The 23,290-nt window shown below is 41.0% G+C and overlaps 3 protein-coding genes across 4 annotated transcripts; 2 read left to right on the plus strand and 1 right to left on the minus strand.

Moving 5' to 3' along the window:
* Positions 1 to 1,350: 1,350 nt before the first annotated feature.
* On the minus strand, positions 1,351 to 8,670 carry LOC109477783 (mediator of RNA polymerase II transcription subunit 4-like). The gene is made up of 6 exons (XM_019779170.1): positions 8,603 to 8,670; positions 3,288 to 3,363; positions 2,981 to 3,035; positions 2,421 to 2,536; positions 2,188 to 2,245; positions 1,351 to 1,780 (listed from the first exon to the last, which is right to left on the minus strand). Exons 1-6 carry the CDS (start codon positions 8,668 to 8,670, stop codon positions 1,485 to 1,487), a joined length of 669 nt encoding a protein of 222 aa, XP_019634729.1. The 3' UTR covers positions 1,351 to 1,484.
* A 453-nt stretch (positions 8,671 to 9,123) lies between these two features.
* LOC109477782 (eukaryotic translation initiation factor 4E type 2-like) lies at positions 9,124 to 13,526 on the plus strand. Its single transcript, XM_019779169.1, has 7 exons — positions 9,124 to 9,264; positions 9,985 to 10,066; positions 10,326 to 10,463; positions 10,893 to 10,997; positions 11,154 to 11,306; positions 11,490 to 11,626; positions 12,118 to 13,526. Exons 1-7 carry the CDS (start codon positions 9,245 to 9,247, stop codon positions 12,158 to 12,160), a joined length of 678 nt encoding a protein of 225 aa, XP_019634728.1. The 5' UTR covers positions 9,124 to 9,244; the 3' UTR covers positions 12,161 to 13,526.
* A 5,973-nt stretch (positions 13,527 to 19,499) lies between these two features.
* Positions 19,500 to 22,714, plus strand: LOC109477792. 2 transcript variants are annotated; one of them, XM_019779182.1, is made up of 3 exons: positions 19,500 to 19,807; positions 20,248 to 20,298; positions 21,049 to 22,714. In XM_019779182.1, exons 1-3 carry the CDS (start codon positions 19,591 to 19,593, stop codon positions 21,228 to 21,230), a joined length of 450 nt encoding a protein of 149 aa, XP_019634741.1. In that variant the 5' UTR covers positions 19,500 to 19,590; the 3' UTR covers positions 21,231 to 22,714. The 2 variants fall into 2 exon arrangements, with proteins under 2 accessions (XP_019634741.1, XP_019634742.1); XM_019779183.1 differs by having other exon boundaries at positions 19,500 to 19,765.
* Positions 22,715 to 23,290: the final 576 nt, after the last annotated feature.

Here is a 23,290-nt window from a genome sequence, read left to right on the forward strand (position 1 = left end):
TTCTGCATGTTAATCTCTAACCACGCATGGAAATCTGTGTGTGCAGACTACTGTGGCTAGTAATATCATGGAACTGTTCCAGAAAAGTAATCATAGTCTGGATGTTGCACAAAGGGTATTACAGCACAGGAGTTAAGTTTAATCTTTCCAATAGAGACAAAAACTGTGAACAAAGTTCACACCGTCGTTATTCATAGATGACTCTGAAATACCCAGAAAGGAATCATTGGAAGTGAGAGGAAGTAAATCATCAAACTTTTGTGGCAGTTTTCTTTCAGAGTAGAATGAAAAGGGAGCTATTACTCAAGAAACTGTATAGATTTTGAAATCAGTCACTGACAAAAAGTAGTGGATGCTATTTGAAACATGTGACAGTTTCCAAAATTTATCCAGTTGCTACTAATTCATGAACATTCATTCATCACTCAGTAGTGGTTAGAAAAGAGTGGGTGTTGGACACTACTGCAGCCCACACACAAGTAAAGCATGGTTGTAACGTTGCAGTGATCACCAGTTAAAACATAACTGGTGGCCAGTGTATAAGCACACGACATGAATACGCAATGCAAAGCCAAAAAATTCTCCGCATGTGAGCATAGCCTTACAGCAATTACCAGCATTGCCAGCAAGTGTGTGCACACAAAATAATTTTAATGCAAAGTAAAAGGAGCAAAGGTATGTATTGCGAAGAAATCACAAGAATGAGCATACAGTCCCCCAAAAAAATATTGGTCTCATATGCAAGGTGGCATTGCATGTGCAAGCAAGTACTGATGAAAATCACTGTATGCATTGTCATAAAAGATGAAGAATTGGTCAATGTGCAAGCATTATAATTGCAGACAGCAGCAAGTAAATGTATATGGCGTGGTAATAAAGAAAGCGTTAAAATGCACTTTCCCATATCAATGGTAATCCTACAATGAATGGGCATGTACATGTAGGTGTAAGATGAATCATCACATGAGTCGTCAAATTTTAGTACCACATTACATGTTCTCAAACAGCCATCAATAAATAGTTCATATTCAACTTAAACATTTTTGTTCCTGATACTTTGTGAAGAGAAATCTTTTGATCCCTCCGGGGGCTTTATACATAAAAACCATCACCATAGGTGTACAATCTGCCTAACTATATGATTCCATGGTCATGAACAAGGTGATGTTCCATATTGACCAACTCTATATTCTAACAGCGCACCTTCTGATTTCATTTAGAACTGCAGGGAGGAAATTACATTGTTACTGAGAAGCTTTACTTCTAAATGGCTGTAATTATAAAGCAGATTACTTTCAAAAATAATTCTTTAACCTCATCTTGTGTAGTATAGCACCTTTAATAGTGTGAAAGCACAAACGCCTAACTCAGGCATGAATTTTACAACAATTTGATCATAGCGCTTTTACCATTCCTAACGTAAAATAGTACAAATGTGATAACGTTGTCTGGATTGATACAAACTATATGAAGCTACTATCCAATCACAATAAAGTTTGTAACTGTGAGTACTTACCTTGTGCGGTGTTGACCCCTGCTGTGGAATGTTGGGAAGTGAGCATCACCATCCCGGGTGTGCCGGCCTCGGGGAGGGGGGTGTGGCCGTTCATGGGCAGTTTGCTGAGTCTTCCCAGGATGCCGCAGCGCATCTCGATGTCCTGGGGGTAGGGTCGTCTGGGGTCGCCCGGCGCCCAGTTGACGGGCGCAGCGACGGAGTGGCTGGCGCTGATGTGGCGGGCGTAGCGGATTAGCTCCTCGGAGGAGATTGATCCTGCTCCACCTAAACAGGGAAGAACAGCTAACTGTCAATCTTGGTTCTTCATATTAGTTAGGCTACATACATTTGTACACTGACTTGATGACATGGAGGAAATCCAAGCAGCACATCAGTAGAAAGTACTGCACTGGCATGAAATCCAAATTTTTCATGATTTTCTTTGGTCGACACTACCTTAAATTTTGCCCGTTGCAGACAATATCTTTTCCCACACAATTTTTGAAAACTTAAGACAGTTATGTCATATCAAATACAACATAAAACAAGACAACATGGTTCAACAATATTTGGAAAGTTACTGGTCCATTTAAAGTTGATACCTGTTTGTGAAATTTGGATAAAAGTTCATAATGTACATTGTAAGAAGCTCAACTAAAGTAAAGTAAGTTGTGTAAGGATACAGTCCTTACTTTCATTTGCCTTGTTGACAGACTTTAGTTTCTCCTTAGCCTGGTACAGGGCCTGGGCCTGTGAACAACACAAAACACAAAACAGTCAAACACAAAAACTACATAATGAGATACATAGACATAATTTTTCAAAAGTTCACATATATACATGATATGTTTCCCTGGCAGAACATGATTCTCTCTTGGTCTTTTGTAAAGATTTTGTTCTCTCTGAAGAGAAGGGTAACTCTTACCAATATGTGTTCAGCTTCCTTCAGTTGTTTCTGTAGCTGTCTGATGTCTCTGTCTCTCTTCTCTGCCTGTGTCTGAAGATCCAGCATCTCCTTGTGTCTTTCACCTTGTTCACGGGCTGAGGAAACACACATACAAATCAACCTTCCCAAGTGTCAATCAAACTTGGGCCCTGCAGTTCCAAGAAAAGCTGCTAGAGGGTCCAGACCTGTACCTAAATCCATGTAAGGTAATGGAGGTAGTCCTATAGTTTTTTTAAGGCTATAGGGGCGGCGGGTTGTTGATCCACTTGGGTGTCTTGGGCACCGTATTGGAAGGCACTTCCACTGCCTTTTACCTCCCTAAACCGAAGTAAGCTACCTGTTTTACACCTGGAGTAAGGAAATTCATGTAAAGTGCCTTTCCCACGGACGTACAGTAGCATATTGGAAATTCACTGAATCAAACTTGTGACCTCTCAATCTTGTGATATGGCAATTCAATGCCACAAAATCTGTGTACCTGTACCTAAAATGTGTAGAGGTACACTGCTCTACTACTCAATGTGATGAATGTTTCCTACCTGTTTTTAGTAACTCCTGTAGTGCTTCATCTTTCTCTATCAGCAGCTCTAGCATCTGTGAAGAGTTTATCAACAGTTAAAGGACAGGCAAGCAACAGAAGCAGAATAGCAATATACTACTGGGTACAACTTCACTTCACATCCTACCACCCAGGGCATAACTTGTCACAACCCTGTCAATCAACTGAAACCCAATCTTATCCCACTCACTTCCAATACAACCTGCTGAGGACAAGAACACAAAAAAAAACATAACAAACACAGCCCAAAACAATACTTCCTTCTCCGAAGTAAAAAACATTCATACCTGTTGTTCCTCCCCACTGTCCCCTCCACTACTGCCTCTCTGCTGCTTGGATGCTGCTAGAAGTTCAATCAGCTCCCTGGAATAATACAAACTTATGATTAAGCTTCTTACTGCTACAATACATGTACCTATTACACTCGAGAAACAATACAGAATCTGTGCTAAAAGACTACATTTGTACTTTGCATCGTTATCAAGACAGTTAAGAAACAAATGCTCTGCTCTAAGATATTGTGGTATATACATTCACATTACTCAGTAACCGTTACTAACGTCATCCTAGAAGTCCTCTATGAGTAGTGATGCATACCGGTTCACTGGACTTGGATCCGGACTTGTAAAAATGTTTAGGTTCAAGTCCAAAAAAACCTTAAAGTCAAGAACCGAGTCCGGACTTATTACCATAAAAGACCATTTCACATACCCCTTTTCTTTTTAAACCACCTAAAACCTTCCGTAGATTCCAAAATCTTTGCTGCAAAATGAAGAAAACATTGCCATCGGGCATCGTCAAGTACCAGCCTCCATTTTATGTGGCCAAAGTTTCACCCAGACAACATTGCAAGGTTGCCAACATGCAATTTTGTATATGCCATGGGTTTAGGTCCGGACTTAAGTCCGGACCTGAACCTAAACCTCTGGACTTGAATCCGGACCTGAACCTGAAATTGGGTTTAGGTATGCATCACTATCTATGAGTATGATGAATCTTTTCAGTTCATCTCACTATTCTTTTGTATAGCTTCCATTTTGGCTTAGACATGTTTGCAAAGTACATGTTCATACATGTATATGTTTTTCCAATTGTTCTACCCCAGTTTGTCAGCATTCAAAATAATGATACAATGTACTTTGACACCTCAAACACCAGCGAGCTTCAAATGACAACCTTTATTACATGTACATGTACATTGTAAGTTACAACAATACTGTTCAAAGTACAGAGTTAGTCACCTGGGTCATCAGCTTATACAAACATGCATGTGACTTAATGTTGCCAAACAGGGAAGTCCCTGCTTTCTAAGAAGGGACAGAACAGATATGCAGTAGCTAAGTCTGCAACACTACACTTACAGTTGGGAACTTACTGACAAAGTTCTTACTGACAGAGGCAGTATGGTAAAAATATGTAAAATCAATCTCACTGCCTTTCTATCTTTTCTACTTGTTCTCTGCATAGCAGCAGACTTGCAATATCGGTATTCTGAGGTTCCAATCAAGCAGGTATGTATCATGCGGCACATTGCCGATTCATTTACTAATAAAGGCTTGCATAGTAAGTGGTTAGCAACTCTAGGCCTGCATCTGGACCAAGAGGTTAGGAGTTTGAATTCAGGCTATTGTCGTTCATCCAACATGCACGCTACTGTTAAGGGTCACAGTCCTTAGGACAGGACATTAAGCTGTGGTCCAGTGTTCATTGGTTCTTGTAGAAGAGAATTTCCATGGTACAATGAACCTAATACATGTGTATAGATAAATTTTTACTGTATATAGCATCTGTCTTTGTCACAACCAGTGGAAGAGTAGCTCTTCATTGTGCTAAAGAGAATCAAGATAACTTTCCATGTGTCTTTGGGCAGATCAGCTTCTGACAATTTTCACTGATACCTAAATTACTTTGTCCAATCACTTCACTTGTATAATGCCACTGTATGTGTTTATATTGCCTCTAGTTCCTGCATCTCACTAGTCGTAATTGGAACAATGTTCAGTATATGATTTAATTTTCAGACATGTCTTTTCTGCAGGCGGCCCCAAATTCAGATGGATGTAAGATAGAGAAATTTGGTGAACAGACCATCGTCAACTGCAGTGGGCTTGGTCTGACAGCCGTACCACAGGACATCCCACCTGACGCAACCGTCTTAGACCTTAGCCACAACTGCATTCCGGTCCTACAAAACGACAGCCTGACATCCTTACCATACCTGAAGCACCTGAACATCTCCCACTGCTGCCTTCACCACATCCAGACTGGCGCCTTCCGTAATGTATCCCACCTTTGCGTGCTGAACCTGGAGCATAACAACTTAACAGTGCTGCAGAAGTTCTCCTTTTCCTCCCTCCACAGTCTGGAAAAACTGCTTCTCTCACACAACAACCTCACCGTGATCGACCCAGAATCACTCCACAATTTGACGAACCTCAAGTCCCTGGAACTGAACCACAACGGACTCAACAGCCTCAACAACAAGTCTCAAACTGAAATCTGGGAACGGTCAGATTGTCCATTTGCCATGATAGGGAAGCTCCAAACCTTGCTCCTTCATGGCAACAGTATCGATGGCATAGATGTTCGAAGCTTTTGTGGTCTGTTCAGTTTAAGGAGCCTAGATCTCAGCAAGAACAATATCAGCAATATTCCGAACAATTCATTTGTTGACCTTACGTCACTAGAGAAATTGAACATTGCTCACAACACCATAAATGACATAGAGAAAGATGCATTTCTTTCCTTGTCTTACTTAAAAGAGCTACATCTGCAAAATAACAGTCTAAGTTTCCTGAAAACTGAAACATTCTATCCCTGCGTCCATTTGGAATCTTTGAACATCTCCTCCAACAATCTAACAATAACAGTTAGCAAGCCTCTTTTCCATCCACTGAATCAACTGAAGTGCCTTAACCTGAGTAATAATCCATTAAAGATTGCCTGTTCTAACTTAACCATGTTCCAAGGCCTACAACATCTAGAATGCCTGGACATGTCACATACTGGGGATATTTGGGGCTATGCTAACTGTAGTCAAACCCTTCAAAACCTAAGCAACCTTGTATCCCTGCAGCTTTCTCATTGCAACATTGACAACATCCCTTCCAGGGCATTTGACAATCAGAAAAACCTCCAGTACTTGGATCTAAATCACAATTTTATACTCACTTTGCCAACAAACATTTTTCAAGAACAGAAATACCTTCAGTACTTGGACCTCAGCTATAATGATCTAGATGTGTTGCCAAGTGACATGTTTAGCTCTTGTAGCTCCACAAATCTTCAAGTAAATCTGAAGAAGAATCATCTTTGGTCTCTCCCAGCACTACTATTTTCCACCTTGTATCCAGCATTAGAGCTAGATTTGTCAGAAAATGACTTTTTTCAAATCAATGACCTTACTTTAAAAGCCATACAGAATGTTTCCATGATAAATTTGTCAGACAATCCCTTTGACTGTGATTGTGACCTGGTAGACTTTGTACGATGGGCAAACAGACATGAGACTCAAGTAGATGGATGGAACACTGCAAACACTGCCACAAATAACATGTATACTTGTAGAAATGAAGGCTACAGAGGAAAAAGTTTGGAGGACTTCCATTAATATTGCATGCTCAACCCAATATACTACGTTGCAGCTAGTCTTGTAGCTGTTTTGATTATGTTAAGCATGTATAAAATGTATAAAAAACATGACTCACACAGAGAGGAATATGAGCATATTGTTGGATTTAATGACGAAGCCCAGCCAAACACAAAGCTCTACGAGTATGATGTGTTCATCATCCACAGCAAAAAAGACACTGAGAAGGTAAGGATGTTTTCTGCTAGACTTGAGGCTGGAGATCAGTATACAGTAGGTAGTATTCAGCGAAACTTGGATGGAGGGTGTAGTATTTCTGCATCCATTGAACACTTCCTTACACACAGCCGGACTATCCTTGGGATTATCACAATGACCTCCTTGCGCGATGAGTCATTTAGACAAGTGTTGGAAATAGCCAAACAGTTAGAGAGAGACCAAAGAGCTCACCATCAGCTGAAACTCATCATGTTAGATGACATGAAATCACTTCAACCAGAGAACTGTGGCAGTGTGTTCAGCGTCATTCGAGGTAAACGGTACCTAAGGTGGCCCGAGGATGGCAGAGAAGAACCAAAATTTTGGAACAGACTGAAAGAGATCATAGGAGAGCCTGTAGTAGGACAGGATGAGACAACAGTGTGAATGTAAATGTATAAAAATTCTGTACATGTAGAATTCTGACTTTGTAGAATTGTGAAGTTACATAGGTCATTTATTGTATGCCTCCTCTCCATCCATCTCCTGAGACAGATATCTTTCTTTGCACTCCTACTACTAATACTAGTTCTACTAGTGTAATATATCTATTAGCGAAATCAGAATAAATATATACTCAGTGATGAAGGCTCATTTTCATTTTTTCATGCTAGTATATCCCAAGATGCATTTACTTGAAAAAAATCATATATGAGTAACACCTTAATATCAAGTACACCTTAATATGAGTACAACAACCTCGTTCTTTTGCCACATGATTAAAATTGATGATTAAAAATTAACGAGTGGCATATTAATATTATATCGGTTTATCATTGATTGCAACTGCTAGAAGTCCTCCTGCAGTACCAAGGAAAGCCACCAGGGGGCCTAAAACAGTTATTTCTTCTATAGGACAATACAAAAAGTAAATTTTCCGTTCATTACAAAGTAACTTAGTAAGTTGAATCAAACCTACTCCACTGCGAATAAGTGACAAGATATCATGTCTTAAGAGTGTATTTAAAAGCTGGAAACTGTCAGCCATGCTTGTTTACATTCTAAAATTTTGTGATGGCGCCACAAAATGAAAGCACCTCATGTGGGCTATAATTAAAAAACTCTTTTTAGCACCATAAATCATGTCAGAAATGTGGGACAGGGTTCTCACCACAATCTTTTCACAGCATTTTAAGTAAGAGGTCATGTACAGAAGGCCAACTTTCATAACCCTCAGAGACACAATTTCCTGCTTTAAAATTAAAGGGACAAACTTTGTTTTGTTTTCATTCTGTTACATTCTAAAGTCAAATTCTCATTATTTTTAAAGATTTATGAAGGTTCACAAGGTTATCTCAAAAAGGAACGCCCCTTACACAGGTAAAGCAGGTTTAAATAGTGAAGGGGCTAACGTTAAATCAGGCCATATCATCCAAATCACTGCGTATGGGACCCCTACACTCAAGACAGCTTGGCAAGAACACAGTGGGATAATCACACACACACACAGACGCTACCAAAGCATAACCTGCTATTCGAGTGTAGTAATATGTAACGAAACGGTTAAAGAGACCAACTACAACAGTTGGTTGAAGAGGAGACTGTCTGACAGATAAGGAGCGATTCAAACTGGGGACGCGTCCGAGGACGTCCTACCTGACTATAGAAAATTATAATCTACTCTTCATGCTGTAAGCAAGGAGCTTTAAACCTCCGAAACTAACACATTCATAGTTAGTATCCGTCTTCTTCTGGCCGCAAAATGCCTATAGTTGTGTATGGCAGGATATGGAGCAAACAAGAGTCCGAACCTACCTTGAAATAAGCTCCAAATCATCCAAAGTTTCCACTATTCTACTTTTCGTGCTCATGGCTCCCGCCATTTTTTCTTTCGGACTACTTTAATAGGCCACCGAGGGGTGACATGAATTTACCACTTTTATATAAGATTACTAACGATATAATAATTGCCCAGACTTGAATTCTTTTTTGTCAAAATCTTACAGCATGATATTTTTACTGTTAAGAGAGAACATAATCAGTCGGGTGGTATAATATTTATGATGTTATTTTACAGATATTTCGTACCCAATTATTGAGTGGTTGCTTCCAATCATCTGTATTTTTATTTACACAAAATATCTTTTCCTGGCCTAAATCATAACCTCCATTGTACCAGTTTATCTTACTGATGATATATTGTGTATCACTAAAGAGAAATATTCCATATTTTGAGGCATTTTTGCCTATTTTATCTAATAAAAACACACAGTAGGTCAAAGTTGACAAACAGCCAATGACAAGTATCGTTACAAAGATAGCCTGCTAGTTCAACGCATGCGCACTTCAGATATCAAACTTGGACGAAGGAACAGTGGCAGCTGAAAGTTTTGTGTACATAAAAAATCGCGTCTATTTTTGTATATATTTGTATTTATTTGATAAAGACAGTGCAAAATGAACAACAAATTCGAAGCGTAAGTACCCTTCAGTTTGTCAGTTGTGTAAGTGTCGAGATCGGCGTGGTTTTCTGGGTCGGATATGTGATGAGACGTGTCATGCGGACACTCGACTATCTTGGAGAAAAAATTATATCAACTCAGCTGATCTGTTGTCGACCTATGTTTTACAGAAATAGTAATGATCTCGTTTAGACTGTCTAGATCACAAATCAAACAGTCAGGATCTCCAGTCATATTCCTATTGATATGTTGATTAGCAGTTAAACAACGCTACGATTTCAATTTGTAATATTTCAACGTGTTGGCTACTGCAGTACATAGTACATCTGCGTATCTGTATTAGTATATTGTTCTGCAATAATTTATCACATTACAATAACAAATTTCAGCTGCACAAGTTTATATAATAGTATTGATCACTGTAAAAACTGTTCAGAAACTACTGACTGTCATTACTTAATTCAAAATGTAGTTGGCACAGGTCAATACATAGAATAAAAAATCCACATACACCTAAATGCATGGACCAGTGCAGGTTAGTTGCAAGTAGACACAGCTCCAATTTTACCTGCACTAACCTGCATATGAAGATAGTATTTCCTGCACTGTCGAGGGATGTTTTTTACAGTAACTTTAAGGATTGACCAGATTGATGTACAATTGTTTAGTTAAGTTGTTAGACAGGTATAAGACAGGTATCATACCTTTTCTAACCTTAAGGTTTGTCTGCTGCAGGTTGAAAGATGATGACAGCGGTGAAGACAAAGATGAGGACAAGGATGAGAATGGGGAGAGTAGAAGACAACAAAGCCCCAGAGTCAGTACACACACAAACATCGTACACACACACCCCTATACACACACACGCACTACATGTAACGTATGTCAATGAAATAAATTCTGAAGTGTTTGTTAGTCATTTGTTATTGGAAATTATGCTTTTTATTTTACTGTACTAAAAATACAATGCAACTAGAAACAATTAGAACAGAAGCAAACAAACCTATAAGCCCAGACGCCCAAAACAATACTTCTGTACCCAGAAGTAATAATGTCTTGTGGCTTGTTGTTTCCAGCCAATCCAGAAGGCCGGTCCAGGAGAACACCCACTCCAGTTCAACTATTCCATATGGTTCTCCAGACGGTCGCCCGGGAAACAGCAGAACTCCACAAACTATGAACAGAATATTAAACTAGTCGGGACTTTTGCTTCCGTAAGTACTAGTAATTAGATTTAGACAGGACCTTAGTAGACCTATCGCTTAGTCTCTGTCCAAATATAGACATGCAAAATAAAGACAATGGAAATCTTTTATATGATTTTATATGACAACAAGCAGTCATTATCTCATTGGTCAAACTGCAAATTTGCCATGCTATTGGTTGAAGTGCTAATTGTGATGGACAGTCAGAATTGGTCTATTTACCATGACAGGCAACCAAGGTGTTTTTATGTGTGTTGGCTTTTGCATAGGTACAAAGGAGACTTGTGAAGAGAAAATTTGTGGTTGTACTTCCATAAGATAAAGGACAATAGAATTGTTTTTTGCATTAGACATTTCTTTCCAAGAAAGGCATGGGTTGTTGTGGATTTTAAAATCAGGAGTGTGAGAATCAAGTGTAGTTCCCTGTATGCCCGGTAGGTGGAGCAGTTTTGGAGGTTCTACAGCCACATGGTTCGACCAGGAGACCTGTCAGGACACAGCGACTTCCATCTCTTCAAGGAAGGAATCAAGCCTATGTGGGAGGTCTGTTTTATTTTTAGGATCTTCAGTAGTGTTAAATGAATTTCAAACTACAATGTACATGTATTCTTCTTGGAGCATGCAAAGAAGATGATGTAAATCACATTTAAAAGAATTGAACCTTAGATTTTGAGATCATGTTATTTCACTACACTCCAGGATGAAGCTAACAAAGATGGCGGAAAGTGGATTGTGCGTCTACGGAAGGGCCTGGCCTCGCGCTGCTGGGAGAACTTGATCCTGGCCATGCTGGGGGAACAGTTCATGGTCGGGGAGGAGATCTGTGGGGCTGTCATCTCCATCCGCTTCCAGGTCAGTATGGGTACACTTCCGGGTCAGAAAGGGAACACTTCTGGAGCAGGAAGGGAACATTCTTGGGGTCAGGAAGGGAACATTTTTGGGGTCAGGAAGTGAACACTTACGGATCAGGAAGGGAACGCTTCTGAGTCATTAACTTGAATAAGAGAAAACTTTCTACTTCCCTATACATCACAGGAGGATATCGTATCTGTGTGGAATAAGACAGCTAGCGACCATGCAACAACAACACGTATCCGAGACACCCTCCGGCGGGTGCTGAACCTTCCTCCCAACACCATCATGGAGTACAAGGCCCATCAAGACAGCCTAAAGTAAGTCTCTTTTTAGTGACACCTCTGGTGTGGAGCCTTTTTGTGCCCCTGTATTTTCAAGTCTTATAATGTCGATGTTGTGTACTGTAGAAGTCATTTGCTTTTGTGTTGGCCTTATTACACGATATTAGATGGTTTTTCCATTTCAAACAATTCTGTGGTACACTAGAAGTACAAAACATATAATTGCTGCAGTGTCATGATTTTGCATGGAGACACTACAGAAACTGCAAAAGTAACACCACTATAAAATTAAATGTATTTACAGTAACAGCAGAAGCAGTAAAAATTGTATTACAGTGTATCATTGATGTTGTTGTCTTGTTTATCAAAGTTCTCTATTCACAACAACTTGTTTACAAGAGCTGACATTTTGACGACCGTCTGTCAGCGCTTGTGCTGTGAATAGAGAACTTGGATATTCCATCATTTCACCAACCTGATGAAATTATTTACGGATGTTGTTGTCTTGTTTCTTTGTTGATTTGCAGGGACAACTCCAGCTTTCGTAACACGGATGTGTTCATGAGGTGAAGCCATGTTACGTCCACCCCACCCCCAGTCTGTAAAGCCCTGGCCACAAAAAAGACACAACATCACTGTGTAATTTTTTTGTATATCATCAACAGCTACCCACTAAGACCTATTGTAACAGTAGCAGTTTCCACCAGAATGATCGTGATCTGTCCAACTGTGAGGTTCAAACCACCTTTGTACCCCTGGAGGGCTTGGGCACTGCCAGATGTACAAGTACTGTAAATCGTGAGATATTTACGGTGGTTGTATTTCCTGATAGGAGGGCATGGGGGGTTTTCACTGTATTTTAACTTTGCAGATAAATTGAAACAATTCTGTATACACAATGTACAAGGAATACATTTGTCGTGAATTTAGAGTGGAAAGGTCACTATGGAAGTTACTTGTAAACCATTGTGAAAATTTCACGATTTACAGTACCATCCTCTGCTGTTCTGACTGTAAGAGTCCTCAGGCCGTTAGTTTTAGGAAACGTTGTTCCTTTTATGAGTAAAATCCATGAAAGGAGGTCCAGTCTTTTGGTAATTTGCCATTGTCTCTAAATAATTAATGTGTAAAACGAAAATGACTAGAAACCTGTCCATGTTGTCTATTTCCATTGGCACTTTGGACACAATGTTGTATTTGGGTTACCTGTGAATATGGGAAGTATTAGGGTTCACTTGCATTGACAGAGTTCCATACATGTATGTCTATGACCATTTTAAGTATCATCAATGTTGAAATACAAGCTTATGGTACAAATCTTGGTTAATAGACTGATCCCAAAGCCCTGACCACCAACAACAATATGTACTGGTAGAAATGCAAATATTTGGTGGGCATACAGCTACTCTCTCATTGGTTGAACAGCTAATTGGCATCCTCTTATTGGTTGAACTGCTATTTGTGATGGACACTTAGGATTGGTCTATTATGCAGAGGTCACCACCAAACATACACAGAAGATAATAGACTGAAAGGTCTTGTCAACATCTGTAAGGCATCAGGGAAAAATCTTCTTTTTTTTTATTACAGAATACACTGTCTATTCCTATTATAGTATGCGTAACCTCCTCCCTGCTGAAGTGGCCTGTTGGCTTCAAATTTGTACTAGTACAGGGTTAGGCAGCAGAGAGAAGGTTAAAGTTTTAATTTTTTTATGCCAGATAAAGTGATCCATTTTGAATGTGTTTTAATTGTCAGACTGTCTGTTAAAAACTTGTGTCTACTTTCCTACTTCAACAAGGTAACCATCATTGCAGACTCAAAATTTCCAAATTTCGGCCACCCCAGATTAAGGAAGGATAGATTCCTTTGCCCCCCCCCCTCCGGTATAAAAACCTGGAAATAGCAGCCCATTCTCAACTACCTTATAAGTTATATGTCAGAGATGTCAAACTTTTTAGCTTTAGTACTTTCTGCTTCCCTGCCAAAAAGACCGGGCCTGCATGTATTCCATCCGTCTGGCATTTGAATATATGTTCACAAGTTTAAATGTGTGCTGATTGGGCAAACCTGAGTGGTGACATAGGGTCATCCAGTCAGCAGAGGTTCCACCCAGCATATGAACAAATATTCAACTGACAGACGGTTAGAATATGTGTGCCCAGTGTTTTTAGCGGCAACCAAGAGAGTGTACTAAATCTAGAAAGGCTGGCTAATTGTCAATACCTGAACAACGTTCTTGTTTTAACACTGTGCCCTTTAAAACTGTCTGTTCCCTTGACATCCTACCAGTCTTTCTTGATAACCGTATGTTGCCGGGATGTTCAGGAGTTACCGGTACTGTGACATTCCCTGAGTGTTGCGAGGTTTCCGTAGAGGACCCACAGGTCTAGGGGTCAGTTGGACAGTTCCCAGGGGAAGATATGGCTGGTGCATGTTGTATCATTGTACATTATTAAGAAAAAAGTGCTCATATCACAAATAAAAAGTGTGAAAGTTAAAAACATGTGTTGAGCTGCTGTTTCTGATAATTCTGCCATTCATTGCCTACCTGTGGTTGCAGAAGCGCCACATAGCGGAATGCGTTGGAAGTGAAGACAGGTGAGTCAGGTGTGACGCTGTGACGTCATCGTCATGCATAAATCATGTAAATTTACGCCAGGTAATGTCTGAATCTGACTATGTATACCATTTCAAGCCTTGAAATGGAGGTAATCTCGTCAGTTTTCTCCCAGATTTGCATGTCAAATATTTTCGTGGGCATGTTTAAGTCTGGTTTGAAAACAATTCCCCATGTAACTGAATAGGAGCGTCCGCATAACAAAAATGGATTTGTGTAGGAATGCCTGTAATAGAATTGATTGTCTGCGTGACGTGGCTGTTCACAGGTGGCTTGTAGGGCATACTTACCTGGCAGAGATGGCACGTTGATCACGAAGGATGTCCGTCCAGGGCGAGGACTGGCCATTGCACTCCGGCGGTTTGACCCTTGCGATTACCCCAAATGCGGGTAACTCGGCTGCGTAATTTATGATAGTGGGGGTCTGCGTTCGCGCTAACCCCCGCCTATACAATCCAAAAGCAAGTTTACAAGTCATAACTACACAAACTATCGTACAAATGGTCTGGCTGGGTGTCAACAGGTGGGCTTACGTTGTGCGCAACTCTTACCGTGGAACCTAGTTGAGCTGGGCGGTGGGTTGGCATTATGCCGGCCCGAAGAGAGCTCGCGCAAACCACGGTAGACGAAACACCAGGCTACCTTTGCTCACAACATGTTCAGCTCATAAGTTGCGTTCCCGACCGTTTCAAGTGAATGAGGGGACTGTGAGATACGTCGATTCTTGTTAGATATACCCCAAAAAAAGGGGTTACTCAAGCATACGTCGGTGAAGGTTAGACATCTAGGTAATAAGATGCGCCAAAAACAGTTACTCAAGCAACTATCATATCCATGTTGGTTGAGTAACTGTTTTTGGCGCATGTTACTCAAGCAACTGGATACATTTTGAAAGAAGTCAGAAGTTTCAAGTACATGTAGCTCCTGTTGTTTGAGTACAAGAACTGTTGTTGTCAAAGACTACAAGAGTCGCATTAGATTCGTATTTACAAACCTTGTGCCTGGCTATATGAACCATGTAAGGGGCACACCCCAGTACACCATATTCTCTAGCGAATAACAACGTTTATTGGAGTAGGCGTACAAAACTGTCTCATCACAAGAAATCAGCACCACGGACAAGACCAACTGACATGCACAGTGTGTCCAGGGCAAGGTTTGGGGATCAAAACAACGCCATTATTAGTCGTTATGCCAATCGTCACTGATGTAAACACAAAGTGACCTGCGATGAACTGTAACATTCTGATAGATCATAGTCCTCGGTATGTAATACTAATATGCAACAAATCGCAACAAATTCGGCCTTGTTTTCAAGAACGCCTCCCTTTGCTTTCTCGCAAAAATTGTTGACTCTCCACATAGCGGTGGTCAGTCCAAGAATCTGCTTTCTTGTCAGATTCTCTCCGTCTGATCTCGGCGACATCTTCATCAGACGACAGATTACCGCAGCCTGAGTTCTCGGGTTCTCCGCTCGGACCCAGTGGCTGAAACCCAGGCTCAGCTGTCCCTGCCACACTTGTCTGGGTGGCGTGCGTACGGTCTAGCAGCCCTCTACCCGTGCCTGTACAAACCGACGCTGAACAGTCCCGTCTCGGCCCTACCGTTCCCCTGCGAGGTTGGAGGAATAGCAGCAGTCCCGCGCGGCCATGAACGCGTTCACGGGCGATGAAGACCTGACAACAGTGACCGGCACTTGGCCGTAGTTCCGGCAGGGGGCGTTGTGTCTAGACGTGATGAGCCGCTCCGGCTCGGCGGGAGAGAGTGAGGCGGCGGAGCGCTACGCCCGCCTGGGATCGGCTCTGAACCACGATAATTGCAGGGGAGCGACGTTTGTCTGAAACAGATTTAATTTCATAGAACGATCTACTACACCTGTATACAGGGCCAGGGATGTGTGCTGCGGTATCACACTCTACCATGCTACTCCAGTGTTCTAGAACAGAACTTCTAACTGTACTGATGAAAGACATGTCTATGCTATTCAGGTAGAAATGGAGGAAACTGTTGCTATGTGTATAACAGTAAGAACTAGTAAGTATCAGTAGTGGAATCGATGCCAGCGTTCTGGAGACAGATATGGATGGATATTTTCCTTTACCTGCAGCCTCAGTGACCATGTTGTGTGACTTCTCGTCAGTTGGTCCATGTTCGTTTGCCCGCTTGTTGTCTCCTTCTGCGGGCTGAACTTGCTTCGCGACGTCAACCTTTGACTTACAAAGACCCATGTTTCAATATAGCTGTATTAACGGTCTCTTTCTACACAAGGTAGCCTGACAATTTTGTTTCAATGAGTTATTTTCAATAGTACCGGCTATCTCTGTAACAGCAGCAACAACGACGTTGTCGAGCACTTGATCAGGGCGACACCTAGCGTTATAAACAATAAATACACTCCATGGCAACACGTTTCCAAAACCTATGACGTAACAATGCTATGATGTTCTCATATTGTGATTTAGGTGACCGAGAGTCTTTATTGTTACATCATAGCTTTTAGGAACGTGGGGCTCTTCGTTTTGCTATGGATTGTATTTATTGTTTACAACGTACGTATCATCCAACTTATATAGATAAAGGAGAAACAGCTATCGTAGTTATTGTCCAAATTATGTTTTTGACTAATTTATCTTTGGTCAAGAACAGTTTCATCTTCTAATTCTAGCTAGCAGACACAATGAAGTTGATTTCATAATGAAGGCAACATTTTTGTCCAACTTGTTTTTTTCGCATCAATTTTAGTTTTCCCAGAGGATGTCATTTAACTGTTATATACAATATGTATAGTCAAATCAGTATGGCCTTACTGGATATGATTGCTCAAACACAGAATCGAAAGCACGTGGCCCGGCGGCTGACTGTGGAGTAATATGAAACGGTATAAAGGACTTTTGCCCTTTAATGGTAATCCTTGTAACACAATCAGTCGTAGTGTGGGAGGTGAAACAAACTTGAACACGTACACATGAAACATCAAGGCGTAACTCTAACCAGAACCATGGCAGCAAGACAAACAAGGCTCAGGCTTGCATGGTGACGGTTACTTCTAGTAATCTTGATCTCCAGAAGGAGGAGGACCATATCGCGAAATCATTTCAAGAAAAAAAGTTCCCGAACACCTGTTCCACCATACCATCCACTCACCGTGTGGTAAATATTGTTAATAATGAAAAAACAAAACAGAAAACCAATGACAATGAATTACAACAGTTCCTAAAAACTGTCGAACGTAACAGGCACTATCTAATTAATGAACAAAGACGTTTGCCGGAATGACTTCGAAATTGGATTAACTGGATGCAGAAATTAAGAGGATGATTTGTAAGATTCGATCTTTCCTAACATTAAACGTGTGTGTTTTTGCCCAAACCTCTTTATTCAATAAATAATACTCATCACGTTTGATGACTTCTAGATCTTGTCAGGATTTCCGTATTTCATTATCATTGGTGTCATTTAATGACGGTGGCCTCAACTAGCAGATAGAAGCTAGCTTGAAAAATTTGTAAGAACGAACGGTGTCCTCAAGCTATGGCATTACAGCTTATGCCCTTCCATATCACTACTGTTCTTGGTTTCATAACGCATAGCTCACGCGGCACGGTTGCTGACTTATCACGAAGACTAAAGTGCAGAGGATGTTTTGGCTCTTTGATGACGCAAGTTGGTTTAAGTGCCAAGTCTTAAGTGTTGTTAGGCCGTGGGCTGCACTGTCAGTCAACGTCAGGACACGCTCAGTTTCAACACACCAAACTGCTGGCTCAGCGTACACGTAGTTCATACGTACCCTGCAGTTGAGTTGTAGGAGATTTGGTATCAACCGCAAAGGTTTTACCGGCCCTCAGGTAATATGATACCGGGGCAACGAACGAACGCCTGACGCCAACACTGGATGTTTACAAAGGAAAGGGAAGTTCAAGTACACGTGAGAAGGGAAAACACATTTCCATTTCTTTTCTTTGTTTCTATTGGATTGTGCATCTGTTTTTTTTGTTTTTTTGACAGAGCAGGTTGACAGCACGTGGGTGGGGAAGATTGACAGGCAGAAGGTCTCAGGAGCCTGTAGGAATTTAGATCGACATGGGTGTGAATTCAGAAGCCGGGATCCTCAAATTTCCGATTTCTTGTTTTTAACGATTTGTGTTTAATCTTAAGATTCCCATCAACCACGTTTAAAGGCATCCAATGCAATTTTAGGGTTCATTCTTTCAATGTAGTGAGTTGTTGAATCAATCCTATCCCATAACATACGTAACATATCTGTGAGGCAAAAATGCCACGTCACTGACGGAAAAGGGTTGCTTGTTTTGTGTCGTTGACTTAATTCAAGCTATTTATTGGAGATACCGGAAAAAGAGATGCCTCACGTAGCCTGTTTTGGGCTATTTCTTATGCTTCAAGTAGACTGGTTTATATTTCAAAGACAAGTATGAAGGGATGACGAAAATGTGCTAAGAAATGGCAGTAAATGTCAACATTAGACAGATTTCCTTATCCAGAATATTGTTTGTTTAGTCGCCCTGACATTGCATTGGATGCCTTTAAACCAGTGCACAAATAATAGCGGCGACGGTACCGATGAAGAGTACAATTAAGCAGAAGACGTCGGACGTACTCTGACGTATGTGTTTTGAAGATTCCATCTGGTGGTGACAACACCATCGTGATCACCAGAAACACAAGTATTTTGTTTAAAAAAAATTCATACATCAGAGCTGAATTCCATCGATAAAACGTATAAAGCACCTTGTCAAAAACACTTACTTCTTGATCATATATGCTCATTTGATGACAAAAGACGTCGTACATTCACGGATAGTGGTGACACCGTGAATATCGATACCGTAGTTACCACATGAACGCTCGTCGTGCCACGCTTTGCTTTCCCGTCGTCATGGCGGCAATTTTCATCATTACGTAGCCAAACAGATCTTTTGGTGGCTGTAAGCAGTATCAATTTGGCAGCTAGGTAGAATTTACAAGAAAGGGTTTTTTCTTACATTCTTGGCCGTTTGTTTTGTGTGGTGGAAAGAAGGGAAAGGAAAGCGAACAACTGGAACTGGCAAGAGGGTGCTCTGGAGCAACTGTCGGTCGCGAAGACAGCAGGATAATTCGTACAGTGTCAAGACATACTGTGTACTGAGGCAGGGGGTTGGAAAAATTGCCGGTAACGCCAAGCAGCTAATAAAGCGCGCACGTCATCCCTGACTCACTTCTCTGTGGCGCTACGCTTCGCATATCGGCAGGTGGCCGCTCGCTGTGACGTAAGACAGCAGGTATAAAGCTATGTAGAGTCGGGGTAAGGCCGGTTTCAGGTCCGCGCGGTTTCGCGCCACATTCCAGCCCAAGGTTAACGGTTACATGGTAACGGTTTTTCATCATGGGCTGTGCGATTTCCTGCAACACCTCGTCGCCTCCGGACAGTCCTTTCCGCTCGTACGTGACGCCCAGATTGGTGACCCAGCTGGTGGAGCTCGCCTCGCCGGTAGAACAGTTGCAGCCGTCGGTCTCGGCGACCACAGATGAGGACGAGGAGGACAGAGACGTGGACAGAGGTGTGCCTGATGGGAGGGAGGGGAACACCAGTCGGTGTTCCGGTAGGTTTCACGGGGGCTGTATCATACTATCACATCTATGTCACGGTTACCTGTTTGTTTGGGGTATACCGGTAGTTTATAACGAATAAAATACCTTTATTGTACGTTTGTTTACAGGCTAAGTACAGGTCCTGAAAAAAGCGGAAGAAACAAAATTAAGGCACTATCTTATCAAAACTATACATACTAATGTTAGCTACTATGTGCATGTTCAACTTCTTCTCGCTTCTCAAAACAATTGTAGATATATGAGCATATGGAGCTAATGATATGAGGCTTATAACTAACTAGCCTGAGTATCAGCCATTTTAGCTTTTCTCCGCTCCCCACGATCCGCTACCGACCGGTAAAAATGCTGCCACTCAGGCTTATAACATCTACATTATTATCATACACCGATTTGAGAGCTTTTAATACGTTGTTGGTCTTCTTGTCCCCAGTGCGAACCTTTCAATCGCTACTGGAAAGGGGACAGCGGGCCGGATCAGGTGGTAAGTTTCACATTTTTGCAACACACACTAGCATAAACTTTATATTGCAAAACAATTGTATAAAGTATGGCATCTACCGATACACACTTTTCCACAAGGCTCATCTGTGAACTAGTTTGAAACGTCCTTGGGAATACACGGACTGTGATTCTGAACGAAACCATGACAACGATACAAACATAGCGCCGATCGCGTCACTGGTAATGAGTCGTGATGACAGCCTGCCTTTGATTTGCACAAGCTGCCATCTGGAGTGTGAATCCGCCAATTAGAAGGGACGTAATTATAAATATAAAATAAACGGTTCAGCCAGCGGTGTCAGAAAGACTACTGTCTGTTCATAACCCGTGTTTGAAGCTGGACATCAAACTGTTGATAACACCTCCGCCAGAAAAAGCGCCTAATCGCCCCACACAACCGATCATTGGCTCGGTTGATATGACAGACGTCTGTACATAGTTCAAACAGGAACTTTTAGTGGTGCCCATTGAAATATACCTAGCCATTTTACCGAATATAGTGCTATTTCAGTCGCATTATTTGCAGTCTAATTCGTGTAATGTGTTTGGTAAATTTGCTCTGTTCACTTTATCCTCTGATGCTCGTACGCGTTTTACAATGTTAATTCCTTGTTACCTCCTACGAGGTATCCTTCCACGTGAAGGTATTGTTTTTGTTTTGTTGTATTCGCATATTTCCTGGAGGTTTGCAATCTCAAGACTTCTTATTTCTTTTTTTTTTTTGCTTCAGCCCGCTGCACGTTACACGTCCCTCACCAGACATCCACCGACTCGGAGGTGACCGTGTATTCCGAGTGGAGCGTGTGCACCATGGCGGGCAACGAGTGGAACACAGGAGACGATGATGACGACGATCTTCGCGCCAGCAGCCTAACCAGGCAGGAGATGGCGGGAAAAGTTCTCCTGTATTGAGTGGGACATCTTTGTTTTCTTTCATTAGGTTACTTCTTAAAAGTTGTGCTGTAAACTCGTTGAATTTGCGGCACTGTCAAAACAAGGAACCGGGATTTTAGACTTCCAAGAAGTGTTCTGGGCACATGGGAGACATAGAATGTACGACGTAAGTCATGGTTAATGTTTCATACCATGATTACACAATACACATTCCTGGCTACATTACACCGTATGGTACTACCCAGGGCATACCGGGTCACAACCCTGTCAATCATATGAAAGCCAATCTCCGCCCACTCACTTCTGATCATTGCTGCTGAGGACGAGATACATACATGTACAAATTCCCCCTCCCCTAAACGAACGTTGCCCAAAACAATACTTCCGTCCATAGAAGTCAGTAGCTGTAGCTGTTCAGTAAAACATGAGGATTTTTGGTGCTGTTGGCACATGTACATGTACATTAATTTTGTGTATATCTGTCTACTGATTGAAGACACCTTTCGAGTATGCTGAAAAAGCAAGTAAATACAAAGACAATATGCTACATGTCAAACTTTCATGCTAAGGAAACAAACAAATAGTTGCACAAAACTATCAGACACAAGAGAGATTTCTAGTGCTGAGCCTCTCTGAAGTACAGAATGTAGTTCAAATATGCAATACTGACTTAGAGATTCAAACATTAAAATGGTACTGTAAATCATGAAACTTTCATGGTGATGTTATATAGTGGAAGCAGGGAAAGGGAGATTTTTTCAGTGCTTACTAAACATTTTGTATGCAGTTACAACAATTCTGCAGTACAGTAGTCATACAAGGACATAACTATGGCGTTATGAATGCACGGTGGAGAGGTCATCATGACAAAAAATTAAAACCAATGTGAAAGTTTTACGATTACAGTACTCATGACTAATGTTTGTAGACTCATAAACTTCTGGTTTGTATCATTATAGCTTTTAAAATATCATCAGTAACTGAACGTCTTGTTTTATATATTTTTTGTCTTTATATTCTATCATGTATTTCCCCTGCTGAATATGTTTTGAATAAATTGCTGATGTTTGTCATATGTTTGCTGAAGACAAAAATTTTTTGCGAGTCAGTCTCTTTATCTCTCTGTGGATAGAAGGAATTTTTCAGTTTGACTGAACTTTCGTGGCACAAGCTGTTCAAAGTCAGTAAAATGTAACTTCTGTACCAAGTGTTGTGGGTTTGATTCCCGTTGTGTTTTAATTAAGATTCAACCATACTACATTGTATCAGTATTTCACTTGTTTCTGTAACTTTACAGTCCTTCCTTTATCAATTTCTATCTGTTAAGGCATATATATACAATGTACTTAAAAGTTTGTATAGTTTATCCTTCCTTCAGCATTAAATAAAAAGGATGAAAACCTGCAAAATTGCGCTGTCTTGTTAGGCCACACCAAGTAAATTTTATGGATAACGTCCGCGCGCGCATAGATTTTGGCCTGTTCCTAGAAAAAAAAACAAGAAATTCGGCTTCCTGTAACTATGACCAAAGAGTCACGACAGTGCCCCAAATCGTTAGATTGACGTGAAACCCGTAACGCGAAATGGGTAAAGAGCACATGCTTTGTTTCTGCAGGCCTGCAAAAAATGTGATGAAAGAAACAGGAGAGGACGACAACTGCTGTTCCACCTGATTTATTGCTGTTTTGATGATGAATAAAAGACTTCTTGCTTGTTAATCTGTGTCACCTCATTCAATTTGTGTCCTAACATTTGTCGTCTCTTAGTATATTTCTAATCTAGGAATCTTGCTTTTTAGGGCCCTTCTTGTTTTTTCTCGCCCTCTCGCATTAGATATAGGGTCTCCAAAGGACGTCATCCATAAAATTTACTTGGTGTGGCCTTACTGAAAAAAGCTGTCTTAGATCCTTGTTGGTGGTCAGTTCTGTCACAGCCTGCTTGAAAATCTAACGGGATAAAAATTGTTCAATGACCTATGGCGAATGTGATTGTGCTGTTACTGTTGCAAAAGAGGTTTTTTTAATGAAACTACACATTATTCCAGATATTGATTTTCAATCATTTGTGCTGGTCTGCTT

This window comes from Branchiostoma belcheri, unplaced genomic scaffold, assembly GCF_001625305.1.
Source record: "Branchiostoma belcheri isolate BF01 breed outbred unplaced genomic scaffold, Haploidv18h27 scaffold41, whole genome shotgun sequence".
Classification (NCBI taxonomy): domain Eukaryota; kingdom Metazoa; phylum Chordata; class Leptocardii; order Amphioxiformes; family Branchiostomatidae; genus Branchiostoma; species Branchiostoma belcheri.

Bases quoted from the DNA above. Each gene is read 5' to 3' on its own strand.
- LOC109477782 (XM_019779169.1), top strand. From the start codon at position 9,245: ATGAACAACAAATTCGAAGC. The intron at 10,998-11,153 runs GTCTGTTTTATT...ACTACACTCCAG, and splicing joins GAATCAAGCCTATGTGGGAG to GATGAAGCTAACAAAGATGG. The intron at 11,627-12,117 runs GTAAGTCTCTTT...GTTGATTTGCAG, and splicing joins GCCCATCAAGACAGCCTAAA to GGACAACTCCAGCTTTCGTA.
- LOC109477783 (XM_019779170.1), bottom strand. From the start codon at position 8,670: ATGGCGGGAGCCATGAGCACGAAAAGTAGAATAGTGGAAACTTTGGAT. The intron at 2,537-2,980 runs GTAGGAAACATT...GTGTTTCCTCAG, and splicing joins ACAGGAGTTACTAAAAACAG to CCCGTGAACAAGGTGAAAGA. The intron at 2,246-2,420 runs GTAAGAGTTACC...TGTTGTTCACAG, and splicing joins AGGAAGCTGAACACATATTG to GCCCAGGCCCTGTACCAGGC.
- LOC109477792 (XM_019779182.1), top strand. From the start codon at position 19,591: ATGGGCTGTGCGATTTCCTGCAACACCTCGTCGCCTCCGGACAGTCCT. The intron at 19,808-20,247 runs GTAGGTTTCACG...TCTTGTCCCCAG, and splicing joins GAACACCAGTCGGTGTTCCG to TGCGAACCTTTCAATCGCTA. The intron at 20,299-21,048 runs GTAAGTTTCACA...TTTTTGCTTCAG, and splicing joins ACAGCGGGCCGGATCAGGTG to CCCGCTGCACGTTACACGTC.